Consider the following 18,106-nt stretch of genomic DNA (forward strand, 5'->3'; position numbering starts at 1 on the left):
CCCCCTTGTTCATGGCCACCAACTCCCCGTCCCTCTCCTCCCCTCCTGGTGTTGAGTGGAGAAGATGCTCCAGTTAGGAGAGGTCAACGTTCTGTTGGCAGCAGACCCTTCGTTGGTGCCTCCAGGTGGGAGCCGCCCACGGGATTGGGTGAAAATCCCACCAGACCCCCCCAGAACCTCCCCAGCACCGTCCCACCTCGGTGATGATGGTGCTGGTGAAGACGCTGCGGTCGTAGACCCAACCATCGCCGCATGGCTCCGTCTCCAGCCCGGAGCTGTTGGACACTGAACCGTTGGCCTCCAAAAGCCACCACTGGGGTGTCACAAAACGCTGGCACCGCTCCCCGTGGGGGACCCAGACCCTCAGCAGGGCCTCGGGGTCGAGTCCGGTGGCGTTGGCCTCCGGCCGCGGGCGGCACCGGTGGTCGCTGGTGGCCGCGGTGAAGTTCTGCAGGAGGTTATGGCTGGCCATCATCAACACGGGCAGGGACAGCAGCAGCACCGAGAGCACCTGGAAGCGCCCCATGCCCCCCACGTGCTCCAGGAGGCTGGAGAAAGCCATTTTGCCACCACCGGGGCCGGGGAACACCCCACAGCCATGCAGAGCCCTGGATTTCAGAGGTTTCACCCCAAAAATGCTTCCCTGTCGCGAGCGGTGTCTTCCCTCCGGCAGCACCCAGGGGTGGGTCCCTATATAACCCATCCCATGGGTGCTTTGGGTTAATGTTTGACGTCTCCAGTGGGTTCTTGGTGGTTTTCCAGCAGGAGAAGGCGGAAGTGCAGCACAAAGGTGTCCAGGGGTTAAAAAAATGGTGTTTTAGGGGCACAAGTCCCCGAAAGTGGGGCAAAACTGGAGCGATTTGGGGCAGGAAGACAAGGAGTACCTGTTTCCTTTTCATTATTATCTTCCAGCATTGCTTTTTTGAGGGGAAAAGTCAAGTTTTGGAGAGGGGCCGTCCAGGAGGTTGGGTGGGTGTCAGGTTGGGCATCGTGGAGAGAGGAGGTCTCCCGGCCTGGGCCAGTGTGTCTGGCCTTGGGTGGCACCTTTGGGTTAAAATTTAGTGATTTCAGTGGTCAAAAGGTGACCAAAAGGTGCTGACAGAGGTGGCCCTGCCTGGGTCAGTGCATTCCCCACCAGGGGTTAATTTTTCACAGGGAGGTTGATGGGGCCAAGGGACAAGGGGAGCAAGGGCCAGGGTGGCTTTGGGGGACGGAAATCGGGGAAGGGGCATGGTGTCACCACCCGGAGGGGGTGGAGTGGGATTTGGAAGCTCCTGGTGCTCCCCCATCTTCTCTGGGATTTGGGGGATGCCTCCAGCAGCACAAGAGCTGGTTTGGGGCTACTGAGGATCGTCTCATTGGAGGTGACGCCCAACGTGGTGTTGTTGGTGTCACCTTATCTGAGGCGACTTCGGGGACAGTTCTCGGGCATCGTCCTATTGGACGAGGTGGTGAGGTGTCATTAAAAATGGGGGTCTTGGGTGCCACCCCATTGATGGACAAGGTTTTGGGATGTCCTTCTGTGGAGACGACCTCCAAAAAAAAGGGGTTCTTGGTTGTCCCCTTTTTGGAAGTGACCTCAGGGACACAATTCTTGGGGATTGTCCCACGGGAGGTGACCTCGGACATGGCTGTTTGGGGTGACCGGGGGGACACAGATAAGACCCCGAGACGTGTCCCCACCAGAGCTGTTTTATTCCTGCCCGGATTCCTGTCCCTTCCCCAGCCGGAGGTCACTGGTCACAAGCGAGATCCCCCCAGGGTGGTGGCCGGGGCTGGGGCACTGTGCCCACCCCAGGGTCCCTCAGGCCTCCTTCAGGGGCGGCCCGTCCTGGGGCTGGAGCGCGATCTTCTCCTTGGGGTCACCCGCCGGCTTCCGCTTGGGCCTGGAGGGAGCAGGAGGAGGAGGAGGAGGAGGAGGAGGAGGAAGAGGGTCATGGCACAGGGGGAGTGGCCCAAGATGGACATTCAGCCAATCACAGAGCTCATTCTTCTGCCAGCATCCCCATCCACCTGTCCCTCCATGCAGCCAGGGATCCTTCAACCCTGAACCTCTTCATGGTTGGGGTTGTCCATCATCGTCCATCATCCATCCATTGTCCACCACTGTCCATCACCCATCCATTGTCCATCCATTGTCCATCATGGTCCATCATCCATCCATTGTCCATCATTGTCCACCACTGTCCATCACCCATCCATTGTCCATCAATGTCCATCACCCATCCATTGTCCATCCATTGTCCATCATCCATTCATTATCCATCATTGTCCATCACTGTCCACCATCCATCCATTGTCCTCCATCCATTGTCCACCATCCACCCATTGTCCGTCCATCCATCCATCCATCCATCCAACACCCACCCATCATCCGTCCGTCCCTGTGCCCACCCACCTGTTCTCCACCTCCTCGATGGTGTCGGGCAGGGGCGCGTTCAGGGTCTCGGGCAGGAACGCGGCCGCCACAGCCGCCACCACCGGCGCCACCCCGTAGACAGCGGGGGGCAGGAAGGGGTAATACTCATCCATCATCTTCACCAGCGGCGCCACGATGCCGCCCACGCGCGCCATGGTGCTGCCGAAGCCCAGCCCCGTCTGCCTGCGACGCCGGGAGGGTCACGGGGGGTCCTGAGCTGTCTGGGGAGGGGGGACAGGGACCTGCCCCACCGCGGGGACGTGGGGCCAGGGCCGTACCTGATGGGGGTGGGGTAGAGCTCGGTGGTGTAGAGGAAGACGCAGTTGAAGGAGGCGGACAGGCAGCCCTTGCCGATGACGGCCAGCGCCGTGCGCATCGTCTGCAGCTCTGCGGGGACACGGGGGACATGGGGACACCGGGGATATGGGAACATGAGGACATGGGGGACATGGGGACACCTCGGTCAGGTGGGGAGAGGGGAGGGAGAGTGGGAGGATGTAGGGATGAGAAGATCAGTGGCACAGGGATGGAAACACGGAGGATGGCACGTGACGAGCTGGGGACACTGGTGGCCACAGTGAAGGAGAAGGCCCCTCCCCCTCCACACACACCTGTGGGCACAAAGATGTTGGCCACAATGACCAGCCCCGCCAAGAACAATGCCACCATGAGCGAGAGCCGCCGGCCGACGTAGCTCAGGGACACGGTCACCACCACCTTGGCCGGGAAGTCAACGGCGCCGAAAATCACCTGGATGAGGTAAATGCTGACCCCGAAGTTCTGCAGGTCCATGGCCAAGCCATAGTAGGAGAAACTGATGGAGAACCTGGAGCAAGGGGGGAGAGGGGAGACCTTGAGGTGACATCACCTTCCTGGGACAGGACAGGACAGGACAGGACAGGGATGGCAGGTGGGGAGGAGGGGGCTGGGAGGCAGTTGGATGGGTGGGGTCACTGGTTGGGTGTCCAGGTGTCCATCCTTCCCTTCCGTGAGTCTGACCAACCACCTGTTCATCTGCCCTTCCATCCATCCATCATCCATCATCCATCATCCCTCCCTCCCTCCCTCCATCAATCCACCCCTCCCTCTCTCCATCCCCCTCGCCCCCAGTCCCACCAGACGATGGAGAGGCAGAAGAAGATGTGGCGGATCACGGGAGTCCGAACCAGGTCGGAGACAGTGTAGGAGGATTTCAGAGCCGCCAACTCCTCCTTCATGTTGGACTTCAACATCTGGGAAAGGGGAGAGGTTGGGGGGGGGGGTTTGGAAACCACCCCCACCCCTCCCCACCCCCAGCACGGGGCCGCTGGACCTCGACCGTGATCTTCTCGCCCTCCTCCTTGCGGTTGTTGAAGGTGGCCACGCGCTGCAGGACCTTCACTGCCCGCTCGGCCTTGCCCGAGAGCACCAGCCACCGCGCCGACTCCGCCAGCCACCTGCAGCCAGCCAGGGGAAACTGAGGCACGGCTGGCTCCCCCCCGCATCCCCACCGCCTCCCCGAGGGGCCCAACATCCTACCAGGAGTAGAAGAGGAAGACGAAGAAGGGCAGGGACACAGAAAGCTGGAGCCAGCGCCAGCGGGGGACGGCGTAGGCAACCCCTGCCAGGATGATCTGGCCCAGGGTGTAGGCGAAGCCGGTGATGGCCACGGTGATGGCGCGGTAGGGCGTGGGAATCCACTCCACCACTGCCAGGGACACGGGGACACGGCTCATTGGGGTGTCCCCACAGCGCTGGGACCCTCCTGGTCAGTGAGGCCACCCCAGAGTGGTCAGACGTCCACAGCGTGAGACCCCTCCATGGCCACAGGATGTCCTCGCTCATGGCCGTTGGGTTGTCCCCTCCATGGGCACTGGGATGTTCCCCCCACGGCCACGGCCATGTCCCCCCCTACCCTCTGGGCTGTCCCCGTGTTCCCTCACCCAGGCAGGCGATGCTGAGGCCGAAGCCGGACAGCGCCATGCCGCCGGCGAAGCGGAAGACGCAGTAGGAGGCGTAGTTGGGGGAGAAGGCCGTGCACGTCCCCATCACCCCCAGCTGCAGGTAGGACCACATCAACATGGCCTTGCGCCCAAACCTGCAACAGGAGCCACTGGGAGCAACTGGAAGCCACCAGGGATGAGCTGTCCAGAGCCCCACAGGGAAACTGAGGTGGGGGAGGGGTCTCTGCTGCCTTTACCTGTCCGAGAGTCCCCCCAGGACCAGGGCACCCACCAGGACCCCGGCCATGTAGATGGACTGGGCCATCTGCCGCAGCTGCCGGTAGCCACAGACCAGGTCCCACTGCCAGGATGGGGACGTCTGTCAGTGACAGTCCCTCTTCCTCTCCATCATCCATCCATCATCCATCCATCCATCCATCCATCCATCCATCCATCCATCCATCCATCCATCATCTACCCATCCATCCATCATCCATCCATCCATCCCTGCATCCATCCATCCATCCATCCATCCATCCATCCATCCATCCATGTTTTCATCCATCTCTCCCTCCCTACCTCCCACCTCTCCCCAAACCCCCTCCTCCCTTCCCTCCCCCTGTCCCCACAGAGGTGCTGACCCCTCCACGGACACCGTGGTCACCTCCCCATCCCTGTGTCCCTGTCCCCACCTCAGTGACGATGGTGGACACGTAGACGCTGCGGTCGTAGTCCCATCCATCCCGGCAGGGCTCGGTGGCCCGTGGACCACCGGTGACGTTGGCAGGGGGCGATGCCACATAGCGCTGGCAGGACCCCAGGGTGACATCAAGGGACCCCAGGGTGACATTGGACCACCCCAGCATGGCACCAGTGGGCCCCAGGGTGTCATTGGAAGACCCCCAGGTGCCATCAGAGGACCCCACGGTGTCACCGAGTGTGACGTGGGTGGCACCGGGGTTGTGGACACCGCTGGGGGACCTCAGGGTGGCACCAGGTGACCCCGAGGTGCCACCAGGAGACCTCAGGACGATGTCGGAGCCCCTCAAGGCGTCACGAGGGGACGCTGAGGTGGCATCGGGGGCGGCTCCGGGTGATGCCGGCGTGGCACCGGGGACAGAGGGGGTGGCGCTGGGGACAGGGGGCACACGGCAGCGGTGCGGAGGGACGGCGGCCGTGAAGTTCTGCAGCAGGTTGTGGCTGGCCATGAGCAGGATGGGCACGGCCAGCAGCGCCGTCTGCAGCACCTGGAACCGGCCCAGACCCCCGACCTGCGCCAGCACCGCCCCGAACGGCATCGCGGGGACACCGCTGGCCTCGGGGACACGGCTGGTCTTGGGGACACTGCTGGCCTCGGGGACACCGCTGGTCTTGGGGACACCGCGGGCCTTGGGGACACTGCTGGCCTCGGGGACACCGCTGGTCTCGGGGACACCGCTGGCCTCGGGGACACCGCTGGCCTCGGGGACACCGCTGGCCTCAGGGACACTGCTGCACAGGGTGACAATGTCACCCATAGGGATGGCAGCACTCATGGGGTCATCATCAACCATGGGGACACTGCCACCCATGGGGACACCAGTGGACACAGGGGCTTGGGGACAGAGGACATGGAGATACTGGGACAGGGGGACACCATCACAGGGGACACAGCCACCCCTAGGGCCATGGGCCAGGGGACCTGGGGACCAAGAGATGGGGAGGGGACACGGGGCAGGGGACATGGGGACCACTGGGGACCACTGGGGACCACTGGGGACCGTGTCACCACGTGCGTCACATGTCCCCAACCCCTCCTGAAGTCCCCAGCCCCTCCCAGCACGTCCCTGTCCCTGCTCCACCTCAGCACGGCTCCCCAGGGATGGGGACATCCGGCCAGCTGTGACTCCATGTCCCCAAGGTGAAGGGTCCCCTCTGATGTCCCCAACCCCTCCCTGATGTCCCCACCATTCTTCTCAATGTCCCCAACCTGTCCCATGTCCCCTCTGATGTCCCCAACCCAACCCATGTCCCCACCATTCTTCTCAACGTCCCCAGTTTGTCCCAGTGTCCCCCCACGATGTCCTAAATCTGTCCTATGTCCCAAATCTGTCCTATGTCCCCTCCCCTCGAGAAACAACGTCCCCAACCCCCCGACAATGTCCCCGACCCCTTCCTGGTACCCCAACATGTCCCCATGTGTCACCCCACAATGTCCCCACCCCATCCCATGACCCCCCACTGTCCCTCTGTCCCCCCCCCGTGTCCCACCTGTCCCCCCACTGTCCCTACCTGTTGTTCCCCGCTTTGCTCCCCCACATCCCACGTGTCCCCCTGTCCCGGGGGTCCCCCCATTGTCACTGTACCCCTGTGCCGGGGATCCTCCCCACCTGTCCCCCGTGTCCCACCTGTGCTCCGGGGCTGTCCCTGGCCCTGTCCCCACCTGTCCCCCGTGTCCCACCTGTGCTCCGGGGCTGTCCCTGGCCCTGTCCCCACCTGTCCCCCGTGTCCCACCTGTGCTCCGGGGCTGTCCCTGGCCCTGTCCCCACCTGTCCCCCGTGTCCCACCTGTGCTCCGGGGCTGTCCCTGGCCCTGTCCCCACCTGTCCCCCGTGTCCCACCTGTGCTCCGGGGCTGTCCCTGGCCCTGTCCCCACCTGTCCCCCGTGTCCCACCTGTGCTCCGGGGCTGTCCCTGGCCCTGTCCCCACCTGTCCCCCGTGTCCCACCTGTGCTCCGGGGCTGTCCCTGGCCCTGTCCCCACCTGTCCCCCGTGTCCCACCTGTGCTCCGGGGCTGTCCCTGGCCCTGTCCCGTCCCTGTCGCTGTCCCCGCTCTCTCTCCCGTTACACAACGAGGCCAAAGGCGCCGCTTTTGGTGCCACCGGGATTAACCGGGGGGGGGGGGATGGGGGCGAATTCCAGCGCCGCGGGGGGGTCCGGACGCCTCTGGGTCCCCCCGCCCGCCCGAGCGGGGTCCCTGCAGCCCCCACAGGGGACACCCCTATAGGTCAGCACCCCCAGAGAGCCCCTCCCCACATTTAGAGACCTCCCCCAGCTGTTGGTGTCCCCTCCCCGGGACCCCAAAGAGCCCCCAGGAGTCCCCAGAGAGCCCCTAAAGGTCCCCACAGAGCCCCTACAGATCCCCTTTAGTTCCCCACAGTCCCCTATAGATCCCCAGAGAATCCTTATAGATCCCCCAAAACCCCTCTAGATCCCCTATAGGTTCCCACAGTTCCCCTATAGAACCCCACAGATCCCGTACAGATACCCCCGACCCCTATAAACCCTAAAGAGCCCCTGAAAATCCTTTTAAAGCTCCCACAGTGCCCCGGGAGCCCCTACAGATGCCTATAGGAGCTCATTAACCCTGTCTAACCCTCCCTTTTGGGGTTCTACAACCCCCCCAGCAGGCCCCTATAGATCCTGTAAGTCCTCGGTGCCCCTGCAGGTCCCTCTAGCCCCACCCCCGAGACCCCCATAACCCCCCAGCGGTACCAACAGACCCCAATAAATCCCCTATATGTCCCCATGACCCCCCACAGGTACCTGTAAGTCCCATATAGACACCCTATGGATCCAAATAAATCCCCCCAAAATCCTCCACAGAGCCCCACGACCCCTCTATTAACACCTATAGCCCCCAAAGACCCCATAACCCCCCCAAAACCCCCTCTGATCCCCCCCCCCAATAATCCCCTATAGGCCCCCATAGGGTCTCTGCCGCCACCTGGCGGTTGAGAGAGGAAACGGGAATTGGGGAGGGGTCCCAGAGATTTTGGGGGAAGAATTCGGGGGTTTGGGTGTCCCAGGGCTTTGGGGGGCCCAGGGTTTTTTTTTTTGGGGGGGGGGTCCATATGGAAACAGAAACTTTATTGAGCCGATACAAAACCCCCGACTCAGCAAATGCCCCCAAAGAGCCCCAAAATCCACCCCCGACCCCCCTACACCCCCAAAAAGGGGTCCCAGGTGTGTCCGGGGGGGCTCCCAGAGCCCGGGCTGAGCCCCCCCCCCCCCCCCTTTCCCCAAAACTGCCATAATTAATTGAGTGGGGCAGGGAGGGGGGGGGTCCCAGTGCTCCCAGTACCCCCCAGCCCCCCCAAACCGGTGCCAGGCCCAGCTCCCAGTAAGGCCCCACTGGGAGGTGACGCCTGACCCAGGATTGGGGGAAAATCCTGGAGAAACGGGCAAAGATTTGGGGAGGGGTCGCTAGGAATCGTAATCTTCATCCTCCTCCTCTTCCTCCCGGGCGCGGGGGGGGCCGGGGGCTGGGGGAAGCCCCCCCGGGAGCCCCCCCGGGAGGCTTGGGGGGCCCAGGGGGGCGAAGGGAACCCCAGGGCTGTGGGAAAAGGAGTCACTGAGGGGGGAGAATCCCCCCAAAAAAAACCCCAAAAATCCCCCAAAACCCCCCTTAGGGACAGGGCTGGGGGGAGGGAACACCCCCAATCCATCCAACCCCTCCCCCACCCCCGGGACACCCAGGTGGGGAGGGGCACCCCCCCCCCCCCAGGGACTCAGGTATGGGGGGGAACAACCCAAATCTCCCCCCCAGAATGGCCCCAAATCTCCCCCCAGAATGGCCCCAAATCCCCCCAGAATGGCCCCAAATCTCCCCCCAGAATGGCCCCAAATCCCCCCAGAATGACCCCAAATCGCCTCCAGGTGTTTTCTGCCCTCCGCCCCCCCCCCCCCACCCCCCAACCGCACCTGGGGAAGGTGAGTGGGGGCGGGGCCGGGGGGTGCTGCGGCGTCTCCTCGTCCCCGTCGCTGTCACTGTCCTCAGAGTCCTCCTGGGGGGGCCGGGGGGTGGACAATGAGGGGACCCCAGACCCCTCCCCATCCCCAGGGGATCCCCAAAACCCCCCCAGAGGGTACCCAGAAACCCCAACCCCCCTCCCCGGACACCCCCGAATTTAGCCCCATAGAGGTGACCCCATAACCAGGTACAGCTCCCTCCCCTTCAGGGGGATCCCCCAAAATCCCACAGGACCCCCAGGACCCCCACCCCCCCGAGGGGACTCAGGGTCTGAGTGCCCCCCAAAAACCCCAAACTCCCTGGGGACCCCCCCACAACCTCCTGTTCCAAGTCAATCCCTGATGGATTCGGGGTCCCTTTGGCCTCGGGATGCCCCAAAACCTCCCTGGGACTCCTCAAATCCCCCCCAGGGACCCCCAAACCCCCCCCCCACCTCCTGCTCCGAGTCTGTCCCAGACTGTTTCGGGGTCCCCTTGGCCCCGGGTCCCCCGTTCTTGCGGCCACTGCCCGGGCGGCGCCCCCTGAAAGAGACCCCCCCCCCAATTAGAGACCCCCCGACCCCAAAACCGCCCCAAATCCCCCCCCCAGGGACCCCAAAATCCCTCCCGACCCTCCCACCAGGAACCCCAGGTACAGTGAGGGTCTCCCAGGTGTGTCCCAGGGGAACCAAGGGGGGGTCCCTCAGATGTCCCAAGGTGCCCCCAGGTGTCCAGGGGTGTCCCAAAAGTGTCCCAAGGTGTCCCTCAGGTGTGCCACAACCACTGTCAGATACCTAGGGGGTCTCTCAGGGGTCTGCAGGTGTCCCCCAAATACCCCAGGCTGCCCCCCAAAACACCATAGGTGTCCCTGAAGCGTCCAAGGGTGTCCCCAGGTATTTGTGTGTGTCCCCAGGTGTGTCCCCAGGTGTCCTTCACCTGCGGGGTCCCCGCTCGCCGTCGCCGTGGGGGTCGTCACCGTCCCCCTGCATGTCGGGCACGGCGGCCACCAGGTCCTTGAGGAAGTCGAACTGCTGCTCCAGCTCGATGCACTGCTTCCTGTGGGCAGGGCCTCAGAGCACGCCCAGCACACCTGGACAGGCCACACCCACCCAGCCACACCCAGCACATCTGGACAGGCCACACCCAGCCCCAAAAGGTGCTTCAGGTGTGTCAAGCAGGAGAATACAGGTGAGGACAGATGATTACAGGTGAGCACAGATAAGGACAGGAGAAGACAGGTAATGGACAGATAAAAACAAGTGAGCACAGGTGAAGACAGGTGAGCACAGGTGAGGCACTCACAGGTGTGACGTTGTCATGGTCTTGGCGTTGCGGGACTGGGTCACGTGACAGGCCTTGCGCAGCAGTGACTCCAGGAACAGCTCCAGGGCCCGCGCTGCCACGCTAAGGACACCCAGGGACACAGGTGACACCCCAGGGACACAGGTGACACCCCCCAGGGACACAGGTGACACCCCCCAGGGACACAGGTGAGATCCCCAAAGGGACACAGGTGAGACCCCCCAGGGACACAGGTGACACTCCAGGGACACAGGTGAGATACTCCAGGGACACAGGTGAGATCCCCCAGGGACACAGGTGACACCCCCAGGTACACAGGCGATACCCCCAGGGACACGGGTGACACCCCAGGGACACAGGTGACACCCCCAGGTACACAGGTGACTTCTCTCCCAACCTCCCCCAGGTGTCCAGGATGGGCAGACTCAGGTGTCAGAGGTAGGAGCACTTGGGGGGTTGAGCTGTGCAGGGTGGGGGTGCCCAGGTGTGCAGGGCAGGGTCCTGGGGGTACCCAGGTGTGCAGGGTGGGGGTCCCCAGGTGTGTCAGAGGATACAGATGATGACGGGCACAGCGGCCGCCACCTTCCCGATCTCCTCGTCTGTCTGCATGATCTTCTTGATCCGCGCCTGCCACAGAGCCCCGCCCGCACCTGAGAACCCCTCACCTGAACCCTCCTCACCTGAGACCCCTTACCTGAACCCTCCTCACCGGAACCCCCCTCACCCGAACCCATCTCACCTGAGACACCTCACCTGAGACCCCCCCAGGCCACGCCCCCCACACCTGCACCCTCAGGTGCAACCCTGCCCCCCAAATCCCGCCCACCAACAGGCTCCGCCCCGCCCTCTCCATTACCATGGTGACTTCATGCCCCCCCCCGTTGCCATAGTGACGTGACCACCGCCCTGCCCGTTGCCGCGGTAACCCCCGTTGCCATGGCGACCCCGCCCCGTTCCCCTCAGCCGGTACCGGCGGGAAGCGCGCGTTGTATTTCTTCTTCTTGCTCGGCATCGCCGCCTCGCTGCTCCCGGGAGGCCCCGGGGGATCCCGGAGGGTCCCGCCCGGTCCCGCTCGGCCCCGGCCCCTCCGCTCCCGGCCCCGCTCCGGCCGCTCCCGGCCCCGGCCCCGGCCCCGCTCGGCTCTGCCGCGGCCTCCCCGGCGCGCCCCGCCCCTTCCGGGACGAGGACACGCCCCTTCCGGAACTAGACCACGCCTGTTCCGATAGAGGGCTCCGCCCCCGCCTGAGGCGGTGCCAACGCGGGCACGCCCCCGGAATTTAAACCACGCCTCTCGCGATAAAAACCACGCCCCTCAGCTGTCAATCAAACGCAGGCGGGCCTTGGATTGTTTATTGGGGTGACCCCGGGGGGGGAGGGGCGGGGCTTCCCCTCCCCCCCCAGGCACTTTGATGGGGGCGGGGTTAATGCTGGGGGGAGGGGCGGCCACGCTCCCATTGGCTGCTTTGCCCGGGGGGGGGGGGGGGGGGCGACGGGGGGGACCCCCTCCCCAAAAGGCACCCAGTGACCTCATCAGGAGTTTCCCAGTAGCTCCCAGTAACTCCCTGCTGGCTTCTATTGACCCCCCAGGAGGCACTTGGTGTCCTCCCAGTAACTGTACAGAATTCCCACAGCTCCCAGTTGTGTCCCACAATAACCGTAGAGACTTCCCAGTGACTCCCAGTTGTGTCCCAGTAACCCCCAATAACCGTAGAGACTTCCCAGTGACTCCCAGTTGTGTCCCAGTGACTCCCAGTAAGCCCCAGCACTCCCTACAAACCTCTCAATGCCCACCAGTAACCCCTGAAAGCCCCCCAGTGACTTCCAGTAAAGCCTAAATACCTCCCAGTAAGTCCCAGTAACCCCCAAAAAGCCTCCCAGTGACTCCCAGTAACCCCTAAAAAGCCTCCCAGTGACTCCCAGTAACCCCTAAAAGCCTCCCAGTAAGTCCCAACAAACCCTAGGAACATCCCAGTAACTCCCAGTAAAGCCCGAAAGCCTCCCAGTGCCTTTCGACCCCTCCCAGTAGCCCCCCAGTGCCCCCCCAGTCCCTCCCAGTTCATCCCAGTCAGGACGAGGGGAACTGGCTGAGGAAGGCGCTGAAGTCCAGGTCCCCCAGCGAGGGCAGCGAATCCTCGGGACCCCCCCCCAGCCCCCCCAGCCCGGGGTCCCCCCCCAGCTCTGCCCCCAGCCCCATTTCGGGGGGTCCCCCCCCCGGGGGCTGGCTCTGCACCAGCCGGGCGATGGCCTCGGGGTACGACATCAGCATGGAGGGGGCCCCGAAATCCGGGGGGGGCACCCCCAGCTCTGAAACACCCCCCCCAAAATCCGAGGGGGGCTCCCCGAAACTCTGGGGGGGCTCGGGGGGGCCCAGCAGGCGCTGGACCTCGGAGGGGTTGATGGCGTCCAGGGGGGGGATCGGGGGGTCCCCAAGGAACGCCCCGAAATCCAACGGGGGGGCCGTGCTGCCCCCTGCCCCGATTTGGGGGGACCCCTCCTCAAATTGCAGCTGCAGCAGCGCCTCGGCCAAAGGCTCCGGTTCGGGGGGGGCCGGGCCCCCCAAGAGCCCCCCCGGCCCCCCAAAAGAGAAGGAGGGAGCTGGGGGGAGGGGAAGGGGGTGAGGGAGGGGCTCGACCCCCCCCAATTCCCCCCAAAATTGCTCCCCAACACCATTTACCCCTCCCCAATTCCCCCCAATCCCAATTTCCCCCCCCATGCTCCCCCCAAATTCCTCCTTTGCCCCCACCCCAGTTCCTCCCAGTTCCTCCCAGTTCTCACCCACACTGGGGGGGTTCTGGGGGGCCGGGGGGGGTCTCGAGGGCACCGCGATGCGCCGGGGGGGCCGTGCCTCGGTGGACGCCGGAGCTGGGGCGGGGGGGGGGGGGGGGGGGGGTGGAGGAAAAACGGGGGGTCCCAATGTCAGGGATGCCCCCAAGGACCCCAAATCTCCCTGGGGACCCCCAGATGTCCCCCCAGTCCCAACCCCAGGACCCTCAGCTCCTCCTCTGACCCCCCCCCCCACCCAGGGACCCCAAACCCTCCTGGCGTCCCCCAAATTTTCCCTCTAGAGCCCCCACAAGCATCCCAATATCCTCCCAGACCCTCCAGGGACCCCAATATTCCCCCAGAGCCCCCGCAAGGGCCCCCAATTTCCCCTCCAGACCCTCCCCAGGGACCCCAAATCCCCCATCCCAGCGCCTCCAGTTGCCCCCAGGGACCCCAATTTCCCCCCAGACCACCCCGGGGATCCCCAAATCCTCCCCAGACCCCCCCAGTTCTCCCCTCTGATCCCCCCAGGGACCCCTAAATCCTCCCCGAAGCCCCTCCGGGTCCCCACCGGGCAGGGGGCTGCGCTGCACGAAGGACCGGAACGTTTCCCGCGTTCTCTTGCGCTTCTCCTCGATGCACTGCAGGTCCCCTGCACCAGTAACACCAGTAACACCAGTCAGCTCACAGTCAGCTCCCAGTGACCTCCGTGAGAGCCCCAGAGACCGCCCCAGTCCCTCCCAGTGAACCCCAGGACACCCCGCAGTGTCCCAGGGTTACAATAAAGGCCCAAAAAGAACCAAAGTGGGAGCCGGGAGCGCTCCTGGATCACCCCCAAAACCCCACTAAGGACCCAGTTGGTGCCCGTAGCCCCCCAGCAGCCCCCCAGCCCCCTCCCCAAGCCCACCCTGGTGGGGCAGGTATCGGAAGTCCACGGGGGCGCTGCGCTGGCGGTCCGAGGGCCGCTGCAGCTCCATGCGCACGGTGACCGGGGCGCGCAGAGCGGGGTCCCGGAACGGGGGCGTGCGGAACACGATGGCGACCTGGCGGTGAACGTCGGCCTGCGCGAACGAGCCCTTGGCCTCCCAGCCCTCGGCCGAGAAACGGACCTCGATGTCCTCTGCGGGGACAGCCACGGGGTCGGGATCGGGGCCACGGGGTCGGGATCTGGGCTACGGGGTCGGGATCTGGGCTACGGGGTCGGGATCTGGGCCACGGGGTCGGGATCTGGGCCACGGGTTTGGGATCTGGGCCACGGGGTCGGGATCTGGGCTACGGGGTCGGGATCTGGGCCACGGGGTCGGGATCTGGGCTACGGGGTCGGGATCTGGGCCACGGGGTCGGGATCTGGGCTACGGGGTCGGGATCTGGGCCACGGGTTTGGGATCTGGGCCACGGGGTCGGGATCTGGGCCACGGGGTCGGGATCTGGGCTACGGGGTCGGGATCTGGGCTATGAGGCTGTGATCTGGGCTATGGGGTTGGGATCTGGGCTATGGGGCTGGGATCTGGGCTACAGGGCTGGGATCTGGGCCACGGGGTCGGGATCTGGGCCACGGGGTCGGGATCTGGGCTATGAGGCTGTGATCTGGGCTATGGGGTCGGGATCTGGGCTATGGGGCTGTGATCTGGGCTATGGGGTTGGGATCTGGGCTACGGGGTCGGGATCTGGGCTACGGGGTTGGGATCTGGGCTACGGGGCTGTGATCTGGGCTATGGGGTTGGGATCTGGGCTACGGGGTCGGGATCTGGGCCACGGGGTCATGGGGGATGGGGGATGTGGGGAAGGGGTGACGGGGATTGGGGAATGGGCTATGGGGATATAGGATATGAGGATGTGGGCACTGGATATGGGGAATGGGGCGAGACAGAAATCCTGGGGGATCCAAGGGTTTGGGGAAATGCAGAAGTTCGGGGTGTCTGAGGTTTTGGGGTGCCCCAGGTTTTGGGGTGTCCTCGCACCTTTCTGGACCTTGTCACACAGCAGGAAGATCTCGTCCCCGCCCCGGCAGCTCCCGGAGTTCCGGTTGATGCGGCAGATGCGGAGCTCGGCCGTGCTGGGGGCACCTGGGGACAGGGGGGACACTGGAGGTCACCAGGGGACACGGGGGGGGGGGGGTGGGGGGGTCCTCACAGGTGTCCCAGGGGATCACAAGGATGTCACACACATGTCACACACAGGTCACACACATGTCCCCCAGGTGTCCTGGGTGTCCCAGATGTCATCCAGGTGCCCCTCAGGTGTCCCAGATGTGTCCCAGATGTCCCCAGGTGTCCCCCAGGTATCCCAGATGTGTCCCAGATGTCCCCAGGTGTCCCCCAGGTGTCCCCCAGGTATCCCAGATGTATCCCAGATGTCCCCAGGTGTCCCCAAGGTGTCCCAGATGTCCCCCAGGTATCCCAGATGTGTCCCAGATGTCCCCAGGTGTCCCCCAGGTGTCCCCCAGGTATCCCAGATGTGTCCCAGATGTCCCCAGGTGTCCCCCAGGTGTCCCCACTCACGGTTGTCGTAGATGGGCTGGGACAGGACAGGGGGGAGGGGCCGCAGCCCCCCCGGGCCCCTCACCCACACCTGGAAGCAGAGCCTGACTGCGGCCAGGTCGTACTCGCCCCCGCGCTGCTCCGCTGGCACTGCCCAGTACAGACCAGTACAAACCAGTATAGACCCACAGAAACCAGTATAGACCCATATAAACCAGTATAAACCTGCATAAACCAGTATAAACCCATATAAACCAGTATAAACCACTGACCCCCCCCCCGGAACTCCCCCCAGTGACACCCCCCAGGTCATGCTTGTCCCCATGCTGCTCACCTGGCACTGCCCAGTGCAGACCAGTATAGCCCAGTATGCGCCAGTGACGGCCCCAGCAGCCCCAGGACCATCCCCAATGCTCTCCCAGTAACTCCCAGTGCCTCCCAGTCCACCCACATTCTTCCCAATCTCACCCAGTCCCCTCCCAGTCTCACCCAGTCCCCTCCCAGTCCCTCCCAGTGCTCCCAGTACCGTTGAAGGGGTTGTTATTGGTGCGGATCCGCTCGGCCACGGCCGCCTCCAGCTCCCGCTTCTTCACGCACTGAATCCCCAAATTCTGGAAACTGACCCCAAAATTGGGGGGGCTCAGGGGCCAACCTGGATTTTGGGATCCCCCCCTGGACACTCCGGGACAGGGACCTCAAATTTTGGGGGTTCCCAGGAGTTCCCCCCCACTTTTTTGGGTGATCCCAATACTGAGGGGGGGGTTCCCCAATACTGTGGGTGATCCCACCTGCTCTTTTTGGAGGGGTTCCCCCTATTTTGGGGGGGTTCCCCTATTTTGGATGATCCCATCTGGCCTAGAGGGGGTTCCCCGATATTTTGGGAGATACCACTTGCCTTGCAAGGGGAACCCTTGGGTCCCCCCTATTTTGGATGATTCCACCTGCCCCACCAGGGGTTCCCTAATATTTTGGAAGATACCATCTGCCCTGGAGGGGATTCCCAAATATTTTGGGAGATACCATCTCCACCAGAGTGGGATCCCCAACACCACCTGCTCTTTTCTTTTTTTGCGGGGGGATTCCCCATTTCTGGCTGCTCCCACCTGTCCCGGGGGGGGTTCCCGATTTTGGGGGGGGGGGGGGGGGGGTCCCACCTGTGGATGTTGCGCTCGGGGCACAGCTCGGCCTCGTAGAAGCCGTCCTTGCAATCCTTGCCCACCAGCTCGTGGGGGTGGGGGCGGTGGGGGGGGTCCTTGGTCACCAGGGACACCCGCACCCGCCCCGGGCCCCGGTAGTTGTTCACCTACACAGGACACCACTGGTTTGGACTGGTTTGGACTGGGATGAGTCTGGGGGAGTTGGGTGCTGAACCCCAACCCAGAAAGGGAGGGCTCAGGAGGGGTCCCAGGGTGTTAATGGTTTATAATGGGATACACTGGTGGTGGGGAGGGTCTTGGGGGACACTGGGAGGGTTCAGGACGGTCCAAGACAATTACCGGTGTCTACTGGTTTATACTGGGATGCACTTGGACACTCAGACAGGTGGTGGGGAGGGTCTTGGGGGATACTGGGGAGCACTGGGGGAGTCTCAGGAGGGTCCCGGATGGTAACTGGTCTATACTGGTCTGTACTGGGACACTCACGCGGATGGTGGGGTGGGTCTTGGTGGTCTCGGTGCTGTGCTCCCCGGGGATGCTCCCGGCCGAGCGCCCCTCGCACTTGTACCGGAACCTCATCCCGCGCTGCTTTGGCTGCTCCAGGATCTCTACGAACGGCGCTGTCCCCCCCGGCTCTGGGGGGGCACCGGGGGGGTCCTGTCAGACCCCCTCCCCACATCCCCCATCCCCTCCATACCCCCAGGGGGGTCCCAGACCCGCGGCGGACCCCCCCACATCGCCCTTCTCGGGGTGTCCCCACTCACTCACCCTGAGCTCCCCAGTCCTGCAGGAGGAAGGGCAGAAGATCCGGGGGGGTCACTGGGGGGGGACAATGGGGGTCGCGTTAATTGGGGGGGGGGGGACGCATTAAGGGGAGGGGTCGCATTAACAGAGGGTGTCTCTTTAAGGGGGTGACGTAATAAAAAGGGGTTACTTTAGGGGGGAGTGTCTTTAAGGGAGGGGTCTCCCCCCAAAACCCCCAAACCCCTCCACGGAGCCGCCCCTCCCCCACTTTAAACACGCCCCCCCCCCCCCCCTTAAAGGGCCCCCACCCTCCGCTCACCCCGCGACCCCCGGACGTCACTGTGGGCTGAACAGCATCGGGGGGTCCCCCCCACCCCAAAGCAGCGCCGGGGGGGGGCTCCACACTCACCGTCCTCCATGGCGGGGGTCCCGAGGGGTCCCGGGGGTCCCGGGGGGGGATGGGGGCCCCGCTCGCGCCTCCGCTCGCGGAAGCGCCGCTCGCCCCACGTGACCACGGCTGCCGGGAAAGGCCCCGCCCCCAGCGGCCACTAGGGGGCGGGGCCAGGGCGGGGGCGGGCCGAGCGGAAAGGGGCGTGGCCTCATCCCGGAAG

The 18,106-nt window shown here is 64.3% G+C and overlaps 4 protein-coding genes across 5 annotated transcripts in view; all 4 read right to left on the minus strand.

Moving 5' to 3' along the window:
• Nucleotides 1-562, minus strand: part of LOC134055624 (solute carrier family 22 member 6-B-like) — a 2,459-nt gene extending 1,897 nt beyond the window's left edge. Inside the window, exon 1 of the mRNA XM_062512030.1 lies at nucleotides 197-562. Coding sequence (XP_062368014.1) covers nucleotides 197-562 — 366 coding nt within the window. The remainder of the gene's footprint in view (nucleotides 1-196) is intronic.
• A 1,154-nt stretch (nucleotides 563-1,716) lies between these two features.
• Nucleotides 1,717-5,783, minus strand: LOC134055685 (solute carrier family 22 member 6-A-like). Its single transcript, XM_062512122.1, has 10 exons — nucleotides 5,034-5,783; nucleotides 4,599-4,702; nucleotides 4,342-4,496; nucleotides 3,938-4,106; nucleotides 3,732-3,855; nucleotides 3,536-3,651; nucleotides 3,031-3,245; nucleotides 2,698-2,806; nucleotides 2,399-2,602; nucleotides 1,717-1,886 (listed from the first exon to the last, which is right to left on the minus strand). Exons 1-10 carry the CDS (start codon nucleotides 5,637-5,639, stop codon nucleotides 1,805-1,807), a joined length of 1,884 nt encoding a protein of 627 aa, XP_062368106.1. The 5' UTR covers nucleotides 5,640-5,783; the 3' UTR covers nucleotides 1,717-1,804.
• Nucleotides 5,784-8,173: 2,390 nt separating this feature from the next.
• DRAP1 (DR1 associated protein 1) lies at nucleotides 8,174-12,347 on the minus strand. 2 transcript variants are annotated; one of them, XM_062512048.1, is made up of 7 exons: nucleotides 11,322-12,347; nucleotides 10,906-10,978; nucleotides 10,352-10,445; nucleotides 9,986-10,105; nucleotides 9,505-9,592; nucleotides 9,023-9,105; nucleotides 8,174-8,654 (listed from the first exon to the last, which is right to left on the minus strand). In XM_062512048.1, exons 1-7 carry the CDS (start codon nucleotides 11,361-11,363, stop codon nucleotides 8,525-8,527), a joined length of 630 nt encoding a protein of 209 aa, XP_062368032.1. In that variant the 5' UTR covers nucleotides 11,364-12,347; the 3' UTR covers nucleotides 8,174-8,524. The 2 variants fall into 2 exon arrangements, with proteins under 2 accessions (XP_062368032.1, XP_062368033.1); XM_062512049.1 differs by lacking the exons at nucleotides 10,906-10,978; nucleotides 11,322-12,347 and adding an exon at nucleotides 11,208-11,231 and having other exon boundaries at nucleotides 10,352-10,453.
• Nucleotides 12,342-18,021, minus strand: RELA (RELA proto-oncogene, NF-kB subunit). The gene is made up of 11 exons (XM_062512047.1): nucleotides 17,905-18,021; nucleotides 17,520-17,570; nucleotides 17,238-17,386; nucleotides 16,749-16,897; nucleotides 16,121-16,212; nucleotides 15,616-15,744; nucleotides 15,076-15,180; nucleotides 14,022-14,234; nucleotides 13,686-13,766; nucleotides 13,127-13,213; nucleotides 12,342-12,946 (listed from the first exon to the last, which is right to left on the minus strand). The coding sequence occupies exons 1-11, from the start codon at nucleotides 17,912-17,914 to the stop codon at nucleotides 12,417-12,419; spliced, it is 1,596 nt and encodes a 531-aa protein (XP_062368031.1). The 5' UTR covers nucleotides 17,915-18,021; the 3' UTR covers nucleotides 12,342-12,416.
• Between the last annotated feature and the right edge of the window lie 85 nt (nucleotides 18,022-18,106).

The sequence above is a fragment of the Cinclus cinclus genome, chromosome 33 (assembly GCF_963662255.1).
Source record: "Cinclus cinclus chromosome 33, bCinCin1.1, whole genome shotgun sequence".
NCBI classification, from domain to species: domain Eukaryota; kingdom Metazoa; phylum Chordata; class Aves; order Passeriformes; family Cinclidae; genus Cinclus; species Cinclus cinclus.